The 21,194-nt window shown below is 43.8% G+C and overlaps 1 protein-coding gene across 1 annotated transcript; it reads right to left on the bottom strand.

The window, feature by feature from the left end:
- On the bottom strand, positions 1 to 20,577 carry Eapp (E2F associated phosphoprotein). Its single transcript, XM_050138816.1, has 6 exons — positions 20,404 to 20,577; positions 15,157 to 15,338; positions 13,524 to 13,619; positions 9,140 to 9,254; positions 5,419 to 5,532; positions 1 to 2,290 (listed from the first exon to the last, which is right to left on the bottom strand). Exons 1-6 carry the CDS (start codon positions 20,475 to 20,477, stop codon positions 2,023 to 2,025), a joined length of 849 nt encoding a protein of 282 aa, XP_049994773.1. The 5' UTR covers positions 20,478 to 20,577; the 3' UTR covers positions 1 to 2,022.
- Positions 20,578 to 21,194: the final 617 nt, after the last annotated feature.

Genomic DNA, 21,194 nt, shown 5'->3' with positions numbered 1-21,194 from the left:
CCCACTAAATAAATACCCCTTTGTCTGCATGGTGTGCCTATTCGTCTCTTTCCCATTCAGACAAGCTAGAAGGCTAGTGCTGGGACACCAGTCCCAGGCCTGTCCCAGAGACGCTGCTCCATGGTCTATTTATGAAACACCTTCCCACTCCTGTCATGGCTGTCCCAGGGGTGGGGCAGGAGAACATGGCATCAGTATCTGGTTGGCTAGGTTATAGCTCTGTGATAAATCACTTCCTGGCATGCATAAGGCCCTGGGTACAATCCCCAGTAAAGGAAAAATCAAAACAAACACAAAAACTTCCCATGTCTGCTAAGAAACCAGAGCAAACCAGTGAGTCAGAGATAGTCAAATATCAAAAATGAAAAGAAGTCGCTCAAAAATTATTTACAAAGAAAAATGGGTGCAGGTCACTGTTTCACAACAGGGTCCAGCTTCCCTAATTACAGCATCTTTTATCTGTTCTTTCTGCTCCAAATCTCTGGTAAGGATTCAAAAGCCTGAGGCAGTAACTACTCCTAGGAGTGTCTAGTTCAGATTAGGAACTAAGAAAACAAACAAACAAAAAAAAAACATAGTCAACATTTGCCACACAGAAAAACATACTATAAAAGTGTGTGTGTGTGTATATATGTTTCTTCGAAATAAAAATAAAACAATTAATGAGAGATATTTAATAGTTTATGTATTTCTACATTTGGAGGGAGGTAGCCTCTGGGAGCCGAGAGCAGCTCCTGGCTAATCAATGTGGGGGGACTTCACTACCTCCTGGCTGACAACCAGCAAGGTGGGGGGGGGGGTAGGCATTTTAGTCCCGTGGCTATAAGGATATACATTCTGCCAATGGCCTGAGACACCGGGAATAGGAACTTGCCTACCCAAGTCTCCAAGAGGCATTACCCAACCAGGTTCCTTATCGCCTCTGTGAGCTCGTGTTGAATGCACTGCTTGACTGTAGCCAGGCTTCTGACACAAAAAAAATATGACAATGAACGTGTATTGTTCTTTATGTCTGAGGTCACATCACACAGCAATAGAGCATGACACAATCAGCCAGCTGAAGAAGGAACAATTAACTTCAACTGGGTCTGTTTAAGCCCCTTAAACAGGTATTTTGTGCTCCATTTAAAGCGAGCTGCACTGTGGCATAGTTCTGTGCGCCTGGCCCAAACAGCCTTGGGAATGTCTGGTGTCAAGACTGCTCGCTGTGAGAGGGTACAAACAACAGTTCCTCAGAGTAGTTTATTTAATGTCCCATGACATACAAAACAGGTTTGTTTCATCATGGCATTCTCAGATGCATGGCACTGAACTTTCTTCCTACTTACTGGCCCCACTTCTGTCTGCTACCCCACCAAATTCTCAACACTCCTCCACTTTTTAGGTCCTGTGTGTGTGTATTTGCACATGTGCACAGGTAGGCATGCATGTCTGGGTCAGTCACAGGAAATCTTGAGAGTCATACTTTTCTTCCACTGAGGGATCCAGGGACAATCCCTGACAATCCCTGAAACTCATTTCTTTACAAAGCATCAACCTCTAGTACTTTGCTATAGCAGTAGAAAATGGACCAAACACTAGGAAACAGATACTTATTCCAGAACTATTTAATTCTCGGAAGCTAATCTAATAAATCAAAAGCCCCAAAGTCTCCAAAGATGCACCAATGCCGGGCGGTGGTGGTGCACACCTTTAATCCCAGCACTCGGGAGGCAGAGGCAGGCAGATCTCAGTGAGTTCGAGACCAGCCTGGTCTACAAGAGCTAGTTCCAGGACAGGCTCCAAAACCACAGAGAAACCCTGTCTCGAAAAACCAAAAAGATGCACCAAAAGTGAAAATAATCAGTCCGTCATTACTCATGGGAAAATTAAAAAGAAAAAAGGGAGAAGAGATAAGGGTTGATGACCATTCTTTCATAACGATGAAATACTGCTTTAATAACCAATGTCACTGAGTGATATGATAGGGAAGAGTCCGTATGTGCTTCACACAGGGCTGTGGAGTCAGTTACCTGTCGCTCCTCAGGAATGGCTCGCTAACACATTGAAAAAGTGGAAGACCTCATCCTTGTCATAGACCGCCACTTCAGTAGAACACTCTGTGCACATGACAGGGTGATAGACTTCCTCCACGTCTGTCTCCACAGGACCTTCGGGGCTCGACCTCATCTTCTTAGCGCCCCGCTTTTTCTTCCTGTTTCCTGGGTTCTTGTATCTTAGAACCTCCTCTCTGTTGACAGAGCAATTCATCACGAACATCGCTCTGTACTGAGTCTTGTAGGACTCATGCCTAGAAGGAAATGGAGAGTCTGGATTTCACGGCAGTCATCTTTAGATCAAACGTGAGAACACCTATATGGATAGCCACTAAAATCAAGACAGGGGAATGAAATGTGAATTGAAGGAAATTTGAAAGCATTGTTTATTTATTTACTTATGTTTTTGAGACAGAGCTGCCAAACCTAACCCAGAACTCACAATCTTCCTATCTCAAACTCTCAAGTAAGGAGAAAGCAGGCATGCATGGTAACCCCACAGAGAAATACACTTCTTAAATGGAAGGCTGGGCAGTGGTGGCACACACTTTAGATTCCAGAGGCAGAGGGATCTCTGTGAGTTCATGGGCTAGCCTGATCTACATAGTGGGTTCTAGGACAACCAAGGCTACAAAGAGACCCTGCCTCAAAGATAGACAGACAGACAGACAGACAGACAGACAGACAGACATGTGTTCAAGGGGAAAGCCAGGCGGTATGGTGCATGCCTACATAGAAACCCTGCCTTGAAAGAATATATACTAAAATGAAAAATATATACTATACTAAAATGAAAAATAAAGGAGAGAGAAACAACTTTGATCCCAGAAAAATAATTATTTCTAAAACAATTTTTAAATTTGTTTTTTAAGGGCTGGAGAGAAGGCTCAAAGAGCATTAACTGTTCTTCCAGAGATCCTCAGTTCAATTCCCAGCAAACACATGGTGTGCACAACCATCTGTAAAGAGATCTGATGATCTCTTCTGGCCTGCAGGCAAACATATTATGCAGGTGTACATAATAAATAAATCTTTTTAAAATTGTTTTTTAAACTTAGGAAGACAAAAATGTTACTGAGAATTTGATGGATAATGTCTAAGCTTTTTGAGGCTGGTCCTTACCTACCTGGGCTGGCCTCAGACCAGCTATGTAAGTAACTAAGGCTGGCCTCTAACTCCTGGTCCTCACTCATGCCTTTGCCTTCCAGGTCTGGGGCAGAAGGTGTGCACCACCATGCCAGTCCCGCATTTGTGAAGGTGAGGTTTGGAGAGGTGGGCACACGTCACAGAACGTGTGTGGAGCTCAGGGAGAGTCAGCTCTCTCCTCCTATGACGTGGAGTGGAGCTCAAGTTGTGCGCTAATCAACACCTTTATCATCTAGGTGCAGAGATAGTTAACTGCTTCAAGTCTAAAGTCAAATTGGAGGGAAACAAAATGCAAATAAGATTACCATGGTACCCAGGCTCACAGTCCTGACACTTCAATTAAGTCAGGAACACTTAACCTTCTGTCTTCAATTATTTTAGATTTATACTGTTTTGTTTAAAAAAAAAAAAAAAATTAAGCCAGGCGGTAATGGCACACACCTTTAATCTCAGAACCTGGGAGAGAAAGACAGGTTCGAGGCTAGCCTGCTCTACAAATCAGGTTCCAGGACAGCCAGGGCTACACGACACTGAGAAGCCCTGTCTTGACATGCCTGATGCTTGTAGGGACCAAAAGAAGGTGCTAGATTCCCTGGAATTGAGCTGCCCTCTGGGTGCTGGGAACCGAACCTGAGTCCTCTGCAAAAGCAACAAATGTTCTTAAGCGGTGCCTCCAGAGTCTGTGGATTCATTCTGAGATAAGAAACATCCAGTTTGGGGGCTGGAGAGATGGCTCAGTGGTTAAGAGCATTGCCTGCTCTTCCAAAGGTCCTGAGTTCAATTCCCAGCAACCACATGGTGGCTCACAACCATCTGTAATGAGGTCTGGTGCCCTCTTCTGGCCTGCAGACATATACATAGAGAGAATATTGTATACATAATAAATAAATAAAATTAAAAAAAAAAAAGAAACATCCAGTTTGATTAAGGACGACCACCTGAGAAATCTCCTGTAGAAACAGATGGCCTGGATGTCTGAGCTCTTCATCCAGAACAGATTCAAGACTGCTACCTGAGATGATCGAGACTCATAGGACACTCCAGTCAGGACTTGATTATAACTCTAAATTTTCTTTAGGTCCCCATAAGATTATCAGTGCCCCCAACCAGCAGGAAGTAGCTTGGAATACTACACCCACATTCCCAAAAAAGGACTATGGGTATTTTCCTTTGTTTTTTTTAAAAAAAAGAGGGAAGTGGTGTGGGAGAATTGTCTGTATTCTGTCAATCATGTATTTTAATAAAACGCTGATTGGCCAGGCAGGAAGTATAGGCGGGTCAACCAGACAGGAAGTAGAGGCGGGGCGATGAGAACAGGAGAAGGCTGGAAAGGAGGAAGCCCATTCCTCCAGTCCAGCCCAGACCACCTAAGAGGCCACATGTGACCTGCGAGCGGTGTGGCTAGCATAGATAAGAATAATGGGTTAATATAAGCTACAAGAGCTAATAAGAAGACTGAGCTAATGGGCCAATCAGTTTTATAACTTACGGAGATCTCTGTGTGATTTTCTTTTGGGCTTGCCAGCTGTGGGGTATCGGGCAGGACTGAAATCCCCCACAGCCGGCCCTCAAGTTACAGAGTTGTTTATTTATACAAGGTGTAGTGGCACACGGCTTTAACCCCAGCACTCAAGAGGTGGAGGCAGGTAGATCTCAGTTCAAGGCCAGCCTGGTCTACAAAGCACTATCCAAGACAACTATGAGTGTTACACAGAAAAACCCTTTCTCAAAAACATGAGAGGGGAAAAAAAATATTTGTTTGTGGGGGCTGGAGAGATGGCTCAGCAGTTAAGAGCATTGCGTGCTCTTCCAAAGGACCAGAGTTCGATTCCCAGAAAGCACACGGTGGCTCACAACCATCTGTAATGAGGTCTGGTGCCCTCTTCTAGCAGGCATATATACAAACAGAATATTGTATCCATAATGAATATTTAAAAAAATATGTATTTGTTTGTTTGTTGTATACCGGTGTTCTGCCAGCATGTATGCCTGCAAGGCAGAAGAAGGTACCAGATCTCATGGTAGAAGGTTGTGAGCCAGCCAGGCGGCGGTGGCACACACCTTTAATCCCAGTACTAGGGAGACAGAGACAGGCAGAACTCTGTAAGTTTGAGACCAGCCTGGTCTACAGAACAAGTTCCTGGGAAGGCTCCAAAGCTACAGAGAAACCCTGTCTCGAAAAAACAAAACAAAAAAAAAACTCATTTGTGTGCATGTTTTTACCTTTGCCCCTTACCTCTGGCAGTCAAGGCACAGGGTGGTCATGCAGGCAGGGCAATTCAGAACAGCGTCACTGTTGGGAACCGGCTGCTGCTTCTGATGTGGTCTCCGCAGGCCACAGGCATGATAACTAACACAGAAAGATAAATTTGAGAAGAAAACATACATTAATCAACCAAATCCTGGTTCCTAATGCCATGGTCCAGAAAAAGGATTCAGAACTCAGAGACATTACCAATTTTTATTATTATTATTATCATTACTATTTTTATTTATCTACTTTATGTATATGAATGTCTTATCTGCATGTATCTAAGTGCACTACATGTATGCCTGATACCCTGGGAGGTCAGAAGAAGGTGTGGGGTCTCCAGAAACTGGAGCTATAGAAGGCTGTGAGCCACCAGGTGAGTGCTAGAAACCAAACTCAGGTCCTCTGCAAAAGCAACAAGTGCTCTTAACTGCTGAGCCATCTCTCCAGCACCAAAAATGGATAAATCTAGGGATATGGTTTACAAGATCTACATAAAACATCTTGCAGAGGCAGAAAGTTTAAAAAAAAAAAAGAGTCTAACTCCTTAAGTCTGGACTGTACACAGTAATTTTCTTTCATAGTAGTTTGGTGTGATGTGGTCCCATGCCTAAAATCCCAGCACTCCAAGACAGAAGAAGCAGGGGATCCAGAATTCAAGGTCAGTAGGAGTTAAAATGAGACAAGTCTCATAAAGGCCAATCCTAACAACAAACCAAAACCCCATTATCAGTGAGAGTGTGAGGAATCTCAGGTGGATTCTAGCAGGAAACTAGCCCCTCCTCACACCAGGCCAGGGCTCTCAAGACACTTAAGATGCCAAAAACAAGGAAAGTCTAAGAAACTAGTTTACGCTTGTAGTCACAAATTTAAGCCAGGCAGTTAAAAGCACATGACTCTAATCCTAGCACTCAGAAAACAGAGTAGGTGGAACTCTGAGTTCGAGGCCAGCCTGGTCTACGGAGCAAGTTCCAGGATAGCCAGAGCTACACAGAGAAACCCTGGCTGGAAAAACTTGAGTTCTGTCCTAGCACTAGGGACAACAGCAGAAGACCACAAATGCAGCCTGGACTGTATGGTGAGCTCCAGACCAGCCTGAGGAAGAGGGGATGGGCTAAGGGCCCAGTGCCCACGTAAAGAGCAGGCAGAGGCATGGTGACCACAATGCTCTAGGACAACAGCAAGGAGTCAGGCAGAGCTCTGGAGCTCACTGGCAGCCAGCCGAGCCGAGCTGTAGGTTCAGTAGAGACTGTTTCAAACACTGAAGGTAGAGGAGCTGGTAGGATGGCTTACCACGTCAAGGTGCTTGCTACTAACCCGACAGCCCTAGAAGTTGTCCTCTAACCTCCACAAGCATGCCTTGCCACATATTCACACGGCAATAGTAAATTTTAGGATAAACAAATGTAAAGTAAAATAAATTCGGAAAGCTAAGGCAGGAAGAACAAAAGCATCCAATGCCAGCCTAGGTTACACAGCCAATTCCAGGCCAAACTATGCTTCCTTGGGGATCCTGCCTCCAAAAACAAAATAAAGGCAGTTTCAATAAGTAAACACCAGGGGGCGCTGGAGGAAGCCGCACAGGAGTGAAACGGGATGAGAGAGAAAGGACGCAGTGAGTACTGGAGCTACAGGGTGTGTACAGAGATCCCACAGCAACATCAGCCCTCCAGACTGGGAAAACAGAGCTAGCCATCCCCATCCGGATGGAAGCACAGCCTCCTAGGCGCGGAGTGAGTAGCTCAGCAGCGGAGTACTTGCCTAGCATGTGCGATCTCCAGCGCCACACACAGGCACACAAAAAATTAAAACACAGAATTACCATGTGATCCTGCAATGCTCCACCAAGATTTGTAACCAAAAATAAAAAAACGTAAGAAGGACTTAAACAAAGACCCGAACACCAGTTCTGACAACACTATTCAAAACGGTCAAAAGGTAGTTAGAACACAAATACCCCTCAGGGGACATTCGGATAACAAAAATCAAGATAGAGAGACAATGGCCTTGTTCAAGCCATAGAAAGAAGTACTGTGCTATGATGTAGATGAACCTGCAAGGTGACGCAAGCCTTTAATCCCAGAATTTGGGACTAAAAAACAAAATAACAAAAAGCACTTAGGAGGCAGAAGTAGATGAATCTCTGCATACTCAAGGCCAGCCTGTTCTACCTAGTAAATTCCAGGGCAGACAAAAATCTCAGAATAATTTAAAATTATAAGAGAATCATGATGGTGCATACTCATAATCCCAGCATTTGGGAGGCTAAGAGAGAGTAGCCCTGGGACTTCAAGGCCAGTCTGGGAGAGACCCTATCTCACCACCAACAACAATACATACATAAATACATTTTTAAAAGTCTTAATCTGTCTTTTTGGGAAAAGCTAGTTTTCCCAAAATACAAACCAGCCAACCAACCACCAAAATTAGTTTTATAACCAGGCCTATTGGTACAGGCTTATAATCCCTGCTTCCGATGGGGCTGAGCCTGGAGGATTGCAAGTTCCAGGTCCACTGGGCTACAGAGTGACTTCAAAGTCAGCCTGAACCACTTCATGTTTTAAGAAGAAAAGGGGGAAGCTGGTATGAAACAACCACTTGCAACATTCAGCTCCAAGGTACCTGACACAGTCTTCTGGCCTCAGCAGAAATGTGCCTGTATCCACAAAGAGATGCGCACACACTCATAATTAAAATTAAAAATAATAAAAAAAAAAAGGAAAAAAAAAGAAAAGGGCTCTGTGAGTTCGAGGCCAGTCTGTTCTACAAGAGGTTCCAGGACAGGCTCCAAAGCTACAGAGAAACTCTATCTTGAACCCCCGCANAAAAAAAAAAAAGCAAAAAGGGGGTTAAGAATACAGATGAATGCAAATCTGTAATCCCAGCACTCAGGAGGCTGAGACAGAATTGCTGTAAATTAGCCAGGGCTACACAGCAAAACCCTGTCTCACAAGAGCAATAACAAGTTCTATTCTTAAATGAAGAGATTGACTAGGGCAGTTTAGATCCATCAGTAACTAACCATTAATCGTCATGGTGACTAACCTGTAACTCCAGAGAACATTTGGAAGGTGGAGGCAGGATCATCAGGAGTTTAAACCCTGCTCTAACTACATATTAAGTTTTGAAGCCATCCTGGGCTACATGAGAATCTGTTTTAATAATAAACAGGTAGTGATTGCACAGACCTTTAATCCCAGGCAGAGGCAGGTGGATCTGAGGTCGAGGCCAGCCTGGTCTACAATGTCAGTTCCAGGACAGCCAGGGCTACACAGAGAAATCCTGTCTCGAAAATTAGATAGATGGGTGGGTGGGTGGATGGATGGATGGATGGGTGGATGGATAAATGGATGGATGGACATTCAACTGTCTGACTAAAATCTGCTAGTTATTTTCAAATAAACTTTTGAAATTTTCCCCCTCAAATTGTTCCTGATGTGTTTGTGTGAAAACAAATACCCACACAGTAAAATAAGAAAGCATGGAAAGGGCTGGAGAGATGGCTCAGAGGTTAAGAGCACTGACTGCTCGGCCAGAGGTCCTGAGTTCAATTCCCAGCAACCACATGGTGGCTCACAGCCATCTGTAATGAGATCGGGCACTGTCTCCTGGAAAGTGTATATATAATAAATAAACAGATTTAAAAAGAAAAGAAAGCATGGAAAACTCACTCTCTAAAGTTATAAATAAAGATTTCAATGCTTACCCCTTTCTCTGCGCATCAACCCAGGCTTGGTCTCTGTTGTCTTTCTCAGGATCATACAGTAACTCATCATTTGTTGGGATCCTGCGCTGTTTCTTCTTCTTCTTGGTCACTTGTGCTAATTTTTAAAAGGTTAATAGTATGGATCAGTATCATGTTTAAAGATTACAATTCTTTAATATAAAATGGCTCTCCTGTTTCCCGTACTATGTATTTATTCTCGTTACATTGTCTTTTAAAAGATGCCAAAAGCCTTTCTTTAGCCAGCAATCCCAATATGTGAGAGGCTGAGACAAGAGAACTGCCATGCCTGGACCACACAGTGAGTTTCAGGCCACCCTGGCAATAAAAGTAAAACCTTACCCAAAAATGCAATACATAAAATTAAATAAAATACAGCTATTCTTCAAATAAGAGTTTTGTGCAATTAAGACACTAAATTAAAGATAGAGGAGGCCAAAGGGCTAAGTTCACATAATAAAAATTCAGTCTCAAAAAACCCATTTAAAACTAACTGGCCATGGTGACACATCTGTAAACCCAGTGCTTGGGAAACAGAGGCAGTAGGATCATGAGTTCACGGGCATCCTTGACTTCAAACCAAGCTTAAGACCAGCCTCTCCTATATGAGACTCTGCCAAAAACAGAAGGGAGGCAGGTAAGATGGCTCCGTGGGTAAAGGCACCTGCCACCAAGCCTGACACCCTGAGTTCAGTCCTGGGACTCACACGGGGAAAGATGAGAACTGACTATCATAGGCTGTCTGCTACAGCCACACATGAGCAGAACGAGCTCCCATAAACACACACATACAGCACAATTTTTGTTTTGTTTTGTCTTTTTCAGGACAGGGTTTCTCGGTATCTTCCTGGATATCCTAAAACTAGAACCGGCAGGACAGAGGTAGGTGGATCTCTGTGAGTTGGAGGCCAGCTTAACAGATAGAACAAATAGGTGGAGGTCAATATGAATAAGAGCCAGATGGCGGTGGCACCTGCCTTTGAAGGGAATCTGTGAGTTCAAGATCAGCCTGGTCTACAGAGCAAGTTCCAGGACAGCTGGGGGCTACAAAGAAACTCTGTCTTGAAAATTGATGAGGAAAAAAAAACATATATAATATATACATGTACATATACATGTACATATGTGCACAATATGCACACATGTGGTGGCACAGGCCTTTAATCCACTGGTTCCCAGCCTTCCTAATGCTTTGATCCTTTAACACAATTCCTCATGTGGTGGCCCCAAACATAAGTTTATTTTCATTGCTACTTCATAACTGTAATTTTGCTACTATTATGAATCATAATGTAAATATCTGATATGCAGGATTTATTTTCATTGTTTCAAACTGGACATAATTAAAGCATAGTGATTAATCACAAAAACAGTATGTAATTATATATTGTGGAATATTTATTTCCAATTACAAATAAATGAAATTGTCTTGAAGCATGATGGGTAACAGTCTTAATGTAAACAGTCTTTACAACAGTAAACTACATTGCTACATTTTTCAACAGTATGCCTATAAAGCTAACCTCAGTGGTAAGGTTGAAACTGTTTCTTTCTCACAGATTGGACATTCTTGAGGCGGTCTTTGCAAGAGCAAAGCCTACTGTATTTAGACATGATAAACAACAAGCTGGAAAGCCGTTTCACAAAGATATGTTGTTGAAAATGGAAGAAGGCGCAACAGTCTCAGACAGAACATTTTTTGTAACTGGAGTGCAGGGAAATCAGTTCTCACTGCAGAGCTGTTCATTCAGTGAGCGCCTCTTGTGCTGTCTCAGGAGCACCTTGACTTGGACTGAGAATGGGGTGTCAGGTAGATTTGAAAACACGATGAAATTTTGAGTGTAAGTCTGTGTAAGTGTTCTTTCACAGAAATTATCATCATGATTCTTTTGTCTGGTTCAATGTAAGGTTTCTCAAAGAAAGCAGATTAAGTAGGCAACATGTGAATTCTATTAATCATCTTTTTTCCTTTCTTTCTTTTTTTCAAAGCTGAAGTTTCATTTGGCAGGACTGGACCTTTTCAGACAAATCAAGGCATGCTGCATTTGGTCCTTGCAGTGATAAATTTAACTCACTCAAAATGGTAAAGGCGTCCATCAAGTAAGCTGTTTTCTGCAACTCACTTCCATGGCTGAAAAATGCTTCCAACTGCAATCTTGCTTTCTGAGGGGGCTGGAGAGATGGCTCAGAGGTTAAGAGCACTGGCTGCTCTTCCAGAGGTCCTGAGTTCAGTTCCCAGCACCCACATGGTGGCTCACAGCCATCTGTAATAAGATCTGGCGCCCTCCTCTGCTGTGCATGAAGACAGAGCACTCGTGCACATAGAATGCATAAGCAAATAAATCTTTAAAAAATCCAGTTCATCACAAAGCTCAAGAACACGTTTTAAACTTTTCCTCTGGACAAGCATCACACTTTAGTGTGAAATAGCAGAGCTTTGTTCAGTGTACCCAACTCACTGCATAGTTGCAAAACACACTTTTAATCCCTGCACTCAGGGAGGCAGAAAGTGGATCTCTGTGAGTTCAAGGCCAGCCTGCTCTACAAGAGCTAGTTCCAGTACACAGAGAAACCCTGTCTCAAAAAACCAAAACAAACAAATAAATAAATAAACAAAAACAAAAGATGACTCATGAAATATTTCAGTCAATGAAGTTCATTAATTTCCTATGTTTGGCCTGGCATGGTGGCACATGCCTTTAATCCCAGCACTTGGGAGGCAGAGGCGGGTGGATCTCTGTAAACCTTACAAAGTGAGTTCCAGGACAGCTAGAGACGTTATCCAGAGAAGCCCTGTCTCAAAAAACAAAAACAATTCCTTTGATTCTACCGTTCTGTTTTGTTGTTTTGTTTTTTACATCCCCACTACTATCACGAGGGGGCAGTATTCACATTAACCATAGCTGACTATAAAGGCTGGTCAGCAACCAGATAAAGTTCCCATGGTACAGATTTTCTCCAGTACCTGCTGATTTTACATTTACCCAGCAATCATAACTCACCAAGTGTAGTCCTGCCTCCAACACTGCTGCGTTCAATACGTCAGCTGCTCTCTACGCAGGTGGCCAGGCTGCGTAAGCACAGCACTGCACCAAACCTGTCACATACACTTGTATTTGTCTGGGGTGTACATGAAGGAGTTTGGCGTGATGATGTCATCACACCTGGGACTCATCCGTGGGTACGTGGATGTACCGCCTGGAGGCGGATAAAGAAGCATAGTGTCTCAGATCCTAAGAACACTGGAAATACGTGTTTTCTGATGGTCTTAGGTGGCCCTTGTGAAAGGATTGCTCCCAAAAGGGCCATAGCCCCCATGCTGAGGATGCCGCTGTAAGCGCACGCATACCTGCACGCCTGCATTTCTTATGAACCAATTCTGCACCCCCATCAACAGCATAAAATTTCTTTCTTTTTTTTTTCTTTTGAGACAGAGTCTTACTGTGTAGCTCTGGCTGTCCTGCCTCTGCCTCCCTGAGTGCTAAGACTAAAGGTGTAGTCACCACACTTGGCTTAGTCTATAGTTTCTTAAAAATAAGTAAGAGAGCCGCCGAGAGATTGCTCAGCAGTTAAGATTACTGGCAGCTCTTTCAGAGGACCCAGGCTTGATTTCCAGCCCCCACATGGCGGCTCACAAACCTCTACAACTCCATTCCAGGGAACCCACATGGTGGCTCACAAACCTCTACAACTCCATTCCAGGGAATCCACATGGTGGCTCACAAACCTCTACAACTCCATTCCAGGGAATCCACATGGCGGCTCACAAACCTCTACAACTCCATTCCAGGGAATCCACATGGCGGCTCACAAACCTCTACAACTCCATTCCAGGGAATCCACATGGTGCACACACAGATATTCACCCATTAACATAAAATCAAATTTTGTTGAGGAATATTTTTTGAGGTGTTGCTTTGCTTACACTGCATTTGTTTAACCCCATGAAGCTGTGATTCTTTGCCTGTCCAAAACACCTGATGGTCCTAATGAAGAGCTGAAGAGCCAATAACGAGGCAGGGGCAAGGATAGGGCGGGGCTGGCAGGCAGAGAATAAATAAAAGGAGAAACAAGAAAGAGGACATCAGGGGCCAGTCACAGCAAGCTATGTAGTTAAGAGTGGAAATAAGATTACAGAAGTAAGAGAAAGAGAAAAGCTCTGAGGCAAAAGGTGGTCGGGGATGATTTAAGAATAGCTAGCAAGAAACAAGCCAAGCTAAGGCCAGGCGTTCATAACTAGACTAAGCCTCAGGAGCTGGTGGTGGGCCCCAAACAGTCAAAAGAGTAAGACATCACACAACCAAATTTTAAAAACAATATAAAACTCAGACGGAATATTTAACCTACTAAGAAAAAGGTTACTCACTGCCTTTGTCTTCATCCTCAGAATCGGAATCAAAATAAATGTCATCATAGTACTTTGCTGTGACTCCTCCAACACGCCCAACTCCCGAGGAAGACCCTACCAAACAGAAGTTTACAAACTGAAACACTCCGTACATACTCCGTCACTTCAGATAGTACTAATTTAGTCACAATCTCAGTTGTAGAGTATGGACTACGAGATATCTGTGCCTATGCACTCCTTGACGAGTTTTCCAGATTAGGAGAAAATCATCCTTTCTCTCTCCCCACAAAAGTAATTAGAATTTAAATGCTGTATTTCCAAGGTCTTAGCATAGATACTTCTATCTTTTAATGCACAATACAAATACTCCGTGGAGGGAGCTGGAAAGAGGGCTCAGGTTAAGAGCACTGGCTGCTCTACCAGAGGTCCTGAGTTCAATTCCCAGTAACCACATGGTGGCTCCCAACCATCTGGCCCTCTTCTGGCCTACAGGCACACAGGCAGGCAAAACACTGTATACATAATAAATAAATAAATCTTAAAAAAAAAAATACTCCATGGAGAAGAGGAAAGGATGTCTTGCTCCAAGGGCATTAGACAAGGAGATGGACCAAGAACAAACATCTCGTCTCCAGCTTGTCTTCACAAGCCTGTGTCCGAGTCTTCCTCCGCTTCAATTACATCTTTCCGTTCTTCAAATTACAGCACATACCAACATGAAAACCAGTTCTGACCAGTCCTACTTCCACAAAACAATTTTTGGGTCAAGTAAATTATACATAAAAATCTAAAAATGAAATATGTTTATTACTTACTACAAAGAGACAGGAATGTGTAGTGACAGACCATTAATCTGCCATCAGACTCTAAAAATTCTTTGTATGCCTTGTGGGTTTTCTGGGTTTTTGTTTGTTTTTTTGAGACTCACTCTATATACTAGACTGGGATCAAAGGTGTACGCCATTACGCCCAGCATGTGTTAAAAACCACAAAAGGAAATAAGAGAAGTACTTGCTACTAAATAGTATCTTTCCAATAACACAATTAATTAATGAAAACTCGGGCACAGACCGTCAGCACATTCGTGTCTTCATGTGGTAAGTAGTGTATTAACCAGACATGCGCATGCAGCTCTGTCTCCCAGCCACCCAGGAAGCAGAGGCAGGATCACAGAGACTACAGGGAGTTCAAGGCCCGGCTGAGTAACTTAGCCAGACCCTTCTCAAATTTTAAAAGAGGCTGGAGAGATGGCTCAGTGGTTAAGAGCATTGCCTGCTCTTCCAAAGGTCCTGAGTTCAATTCCCAGCAACCACATGGTGGCTCACAACCATCTGGAATGAGGTCTGGTGCCCTCTTCTGGCCTGCAGACATACACACATTGTATACATAATAAATAAATAAATAAATAAATAAATAAATAAATAAATAAATATTTTTAAAAAAAAAGAGGCAGGACTGTAACTCAGTGGTAGATTTCTGCCCAGCAAACACAGACCCAGGTTTACCCCCACCACCACCCACCACACACACACACACACACACACACACACACACACACAGACACACAGTGATTCTTGAGCACCTACACAAAGCAACACAAAAGAACACAATCCCTTACAGGACATCTGAGGGAACAGAGCCCAGAGTTTACCTGTCCCCATAGAGGATAACTGATCCTCCATTGTTTTCATGGTGGAGTTTAACTCGGCTTCCATTTCTTTCTCAAACTCGTCTTCACTTGATGACTCACTTTCCCCAGTAAGACATTCCCTGAGGAGTTTTCGTTTTTGGTCAGGAGTTCCATGTAATAGCACGTCGACTTCATCTTCAGAACTAGCATACATTTAAAGCACGGGGAATATAAATATGAAAATATTTTTGTCTTTAATTAATTAATTTACTTTTTGTAAATGAGTGTTCTATCTGCATGTACACCTTTATGCAGAGAAAGCATCAGATCCTACTATAGATGGTTGTGAGTCACCATATGGTTGCTGGGAACTGAACTCAGGACCTCTCTGGAAGCACAGCCAGTGATCTTAACCGCTGAGTCATCTCTCCAGTCCCGAATATTAAAAATATTAAAGTCACGGCTGGGATGTGGCTCAGTAGTTGGGCACTCATGCAGCATGTCAAGGCCCCAGGTCTGAAGTACAGCGTCACAAAACAAAACACAAGCACAACTTCTGGCACTTCACTGCTCAACAGAAAACTAAGTCTTACAAATTTACATCTGGTGTACCTATGATATTACATACAGCAATGATAATTAATAGGTAACAGATCAGCTAATCCAGTTTTCAGAAGGGTTTCCTGAGGTTTTTTTGTTTGGTTGGTTGTTTCTGTTTTGTTCTGGTTTTCAGTTTTTTGAGACAAGATTTCTCTGTGCAGTTCTGAAACTCACTCTGTAGACCAAGCTGGCCTCAAACTCAAAAAAGGGATCAGCTACCTCTGCTTCCTAAGTGCTGGAATTAAAGGTGTGCACCACCACTGCCTGGCTTCTTTGGCTTGTGAGTATATGTGTCCTCTACTTGTATTGTATCTGTGCACCATTGTATGGCCTGCTGCCATAGAGGCCAAAAAGGGCACTGAGTTCCCTACAACTAGTGTTACAGTTAGATGGTTGTGAGCCCATGTGAGTGCTAGGACTCGAACCCAGGTCCCCTGGGAGAACAGCCGATGCTATTAACCATCCCTCTTTCCAAGATCTTATATTATTACATTGCTTTCCAATACGTGCACCAATTCATAATTCTATCAACTAAAAAGCTTAACTCTTAGATCTGAGAGTTTTATTTAGGTAAAATACATAAATATATAATTAATATACAGCTAATATTTCAACATAAAATGTTAATAGGAATTAAATAATATAATTTAAGACACACTGCTACAGAAAACTGTGAAAAGAGAAACTGTACAATGAAGATTTTTTTTCCTGGTGCTGGTAACTGAACCAAGGCTTCATGCACAGCAAGCACCTGCTCTACCACTGCGCTATAGCACTCACCCCAAGAAACTTACACTACATTCTGGATCCTCCTAGCCAATTTCTGTCCATTTGTATTGCCTTCTGTCATTGATTTCCTATCAACAGAATTATAATACAACTAAATCAGTAATTAGGAGGACTAAAACAACAAAACTGAATTTAGTTAGGGCCAGACAGAGACAGCCCATATGCAGGTCAGGCACTTGTCACCAAGCCTGCTGACCGGAATTCAATCCCTGGGACCCACACAGAAGGAGAGAAGCTGTCCTCTGACCTCCATAATGTGCCAGGGCACCCACATGCCCACACACACAAATTTAAGAAAATAAAGGTTATTTAAAATTTTTAATGAATTAAGTCAAACATGGTATTGCACACCTGTAATCCCAGTACTTGGGAGGCCAGAGTTCAAGAGCGGCTACACAATCGAGTCAAAGACAGCCCTGGGCTACATGAGACCCTGTCTCAAACTAGAAAAATTAAATGTCTAAGACCTTTCTAATATAACATAAAGAATATACATAATAAGGCTGAGGCTGTAACTGAGTTGGTAAATGGCTAAGACCTTTCTAATACGATATGAAGAATACACATAATAATAAGGCTGAGGCTGTAACTTATAGGGGAACAGAGCTAGGCGGGAAAAACTAAACGGAATTCTGGGATGAAGAAGGCAGAGTCTGGAGACGCGGAGATAAACGTGCTGAAACTTTGCTGGTAGGCCATGACCTCATGGTGATATATAGATTAATAGAAATGGGTTAAATTAATATAAGAGTTAGCCAATAAGAAGCTAGAGCTAATGGGCCAAGCAGTGATTTAATTAATACAGTTTCTGTGTGATTATTTCAGGTCTAAGCTAGCCAGGCAGCCAGAAACTAACAAGCTCCCTCCTCCAACAGTAACTGAGTTGGTGAAGTGCTTGCCTGGCAGGCATGAGGCTGGGTTGAGCACAACATCACATAAAACACATGTGGCAGTGGATGCCTGTAATCCCTGCACTTGAGAAGTGGAAGCAGGAGGATCAGAAGCCACCAGTCTTGGATACATGAGATCCTCTATCAATAATCACAACAGAGTCCTCATAGGAAGAATACTCCTGACTGCTATTTTCTTACCAGACAATGCTTTCAAGGCTCCACCAGAGACTTAATCAGAAAAATGCAAATCACTCCATTTGAATTTGCTGAGGACTACGGGTGGGTTGCTTGTCTGTTTGCCTCTTTGAGACACGGTTTCACGGGGCAGACTGACTGGCCTGAACTTACAGAGCCTCCCAAGTGCCAGGATCAAACGCAAGTGCCACCACTGCTTGGCAATGGCTAAGGTTTTAGCCAGAGTCTACTCCCAAGAAAATGCTGTCCATGACAGGTAAACTTGCCAGCATGCTCTACTCCCCTGTCACTGCCACCATAGTTGTTTTCACTACGACCTCTTAACTCTGCCTCCAGCAGCATCTGTCAAGGATCCCCGGCCTCATCTCTCCTGTCTCATTCCTGTTCATTGAATGTCACTCCTAAAGGCCTCATCACATCACCACCCAACTCAGGAGCTTTCTGTGACCAGTCCTCTGAGTGGACCTTACTGTCCACTACTAATACTGTGTCCTTATCCAAAAAGGCCAGCACACTCAGGTCGGAAAACCGTTCTTATACTCTAACCTTACCAAAGTAGAAAGCTCAAATTATTTGCTAGGCGGTGGTGGCGCACTCCTTTAACCCAAACACAAGGGAGGCAGAGGCAGGCAGATCTCTGAGTTTGAGGCTAGTCTGGCCAACAGAGCTAATTCCAGGAAAGCCAGGACTACACAGAGAAACCCTGTCTCAAAAAACAAGACAAACAAGCAAGCAGCAATAGGGGAGCTAGATATGATGGTGCACACTGTATCTTAGGAGGCCGGAAGGGAAAGAAGAGCAGTGTGTGCGGGCAGAGGAGTGCAGGAAGCTTGAGGCCAGCCTGAGAGGCGAGCATACTTGCAAGCAGTAAAAGGGACCCTTGCAATGACGCAATGACCTGCATCTTCACTGGTTTAGTGTTCGGGTCACGTCTGTTTTTATATGTACAAGTGCGTTTGGAAGCCAGAAGACAATTTGAGAAATTGGCTCTTGCCTTTTGCCTCGTCGAGGAAAGGTCTTTCTTGTTTCTGGCAGTACGCTACAGGCTAGTTGTCCTCGAGCCTCTGACGGCATCTCCTGTCCCTGCCTCTCGTCTCACCACAGAAGTGCTGGGATTAAAGACAAACACTAACACATCCAGCTTTTTACATGAGTTCGGGGGATAGAACCCACGTCCTCCGACTAGCACAGAAAGTCTGCTGCCAGCTAAACCATCTTCTCAGCACGCACACACCTTTTCTGAGTTGGTTCTCAACCCCCTTGTGAGCGACCTACCAGATAGCCTGCATACAGGTATTTTCATTATGATTCATAACAGTGGCAAAATTATATTTACAAAGTAGCAACGGCAGAAAGGAAAATTAGTAGAATCATTGTATCTAGAATAAGCATTAGAATGAAATAGTGTTTCTCACTGTAAGGGAGGTAAACTTCAGAATGAACAGTTGTTTTCTAGGAAAGCTTAGACTCAAGAAATCACTGTGGAGAACAGTGATTGGTCTCTGGGATCTACAGAGCTGCTTTCCTGAAAGCTTTACAGACTTGCATGGCTTTGGTCACAAGACGGTCCTGGCACCTTGATTATTGATTGGGTACAGCAAACAGTACCCGGTGAGGACGAAAATGGCACGTGTGTCCCTTTTCTTCAGAAGGACATATCATTGTATCAGGGACTTTAGTACGAGGAACTTGTTTTACCCAAAAGACAACTTCTGTGTAACAATCAGTAAATACGCCTTTGCACAGCTGTTGGGGTTCAGGTCACAGAAGTTCCTCCCTGCTGCCAGACTGCCTAACATTCATCTTGGAGGGACCCAAGTTCCTTTGACCGACCCAAGCAACACAGAACACCTCGACAAGCAATGAAATAATTTTATGGCTGGGGTCACCACAACATGAAGAACTTTATTAAAAAGTTCTAGTATTAGGAAGGTTGAGAAGCACTGCTCTAGAATCTAGGTTATTAAAGAAGTAAACAAGCCAGGCCTGGGGGTGTACGCCTTTAAACTCAGCACTTGGAAGCAGAGGCAAGTGGCTCTCTTGAGTTTAACACAAACCTGGTCTACAGAGCAAGTTCCAGGCCAGGCAGAACTACACAGAGACCCTGTCTCAAAACTAAAATTAAGATTAAGAAATGAAAGAGAGATAATTTTTATTAAATACCCTGGATTTAATATCCAGCAAGCTTAAAGGGGGGGAGGGGATAAAGATATGCTTTACACATAAGTAAAAACATCCCAAATCCCAAGTTCCCTCAAGTAGGATAAATACTCCCTTTCCAAAAGTACCACAGAACTTCACCTATGCCTATCAGATGTCACGTACGATGGCCTTCGAAGATACGCAATTCATTTCCCCTATTATAAGGTAAACCAATGGAAGACAAGAATTTTGTATTTATCTCTATTATAATCCAAAACTTTCCCGTTGCCTATTCCCTTATTTCTATTCGACAGTCTTCCAGCTGAGGCCTGTAGCCCTCACTAGTCCCACACTTGTATTTCCAGTTACACACGCGAAGCCGAGAACTGACCTGCCTTCAGTCACAGTGCTAGCAAACGGTAAGGAGCAGGGTTCCAGCTGAGGATTTACGCTTGGGGGCCCCGTGATTCCTGAACATCCCTCTTCCCGCACTGCTGTCCATCCTGGCTCCCCAGAGACTGAGCAGCCCCACCAGGCACCCCGAGGCTCCTACAAGGGATGCGGACGGCAGTGCGCCCAAGCTCGGCAGGCGCGGCGAGCACAACGGCCTCGGCCAGGGCCGGGCGGACACCGTGGGGCAGCGGCCCACCTGCTCAGAGCCGGCTCCTCGTCACTCGGCTCTTCCACCGCGTAGGGATCGTAGTCATCCTGGAGCCGGTTCATGGCGGCCTAGGGAGGCCTACGCGGTCCACCAACGGCCCGGGTCTCAGTCTGTTCCGCGGCTACCTTCCCTAAAGCGTCCGGGGACGCCACTTCCGCTCGTACAGCGAGTCCTTCCTGTGCGCCTGCGCAGGCACAGCGCTGCGAAGGGGGGGGTGGATCAAACTCGTCTCTTGGCTTTTTTTTTTTTTTCAATGAAAATAACCTGTCTTTTTATAGATTTTTTTTTCAGTGTTGTTGTTTTATTTTGTTTTTGATGCGGTCTCACTAACCCAGTCTGACCTGCAACTCGCTGTGTAGCCCAAACTAACTTCGCTCCACCTACCTTGACCAGTGGAGCGCTGAGATTACAATTGTGTACCACTATCCAGTCTGATTTCTTTCTTCCAAGCTGTTATCTTGGCCTTTCTCCCAGGTTTTTATTAGGCTTACTGATTGTGTGCAAATAGATAATGTATGATTACCTACTCGGGAAAAATGGACAAAAAACGATTTTCTATTAGAAGTTCAACACTATAGGGGTGAATCTCCTAGAACTGAATCCTATGAGGATGAGTTCCTTCCGCTGGTGGAGACGATGAGTAGAACTTCCTTTTTGTCCAGAGCTTCTGACGTGTAACCTGAGCGGCCCCGGGTCTCAAAGATAGGTTTTCACCTCCCTTTTGATTTCTAGACTTGACCCTCAACCAACAAGCCCCGAGCCTCCGCCCCCCGGTGACG

This window comes from Alexandromys fortis, unplaced genomic scaffold (assembly GCF_014885135.2).
Source record: "Alexandromys fortis isolate MF-2015 unplaced genomic scaffold, M_Fortis_MF-2015_v1.1 scaffold_35, whole genome shotgun sequence".
Taxonomy (NCBI): Eukaryota; Metazoa; Chordata; class Mammalia; order Rodentia; family Cricetidae; genus Alexandromys; species Alexandromys fortis.
The sequence above is the reverse complement of the archived record's forward strand: the minus strand, read 5'-3'. Positions and strand labels throughout refer to the sequence as shown.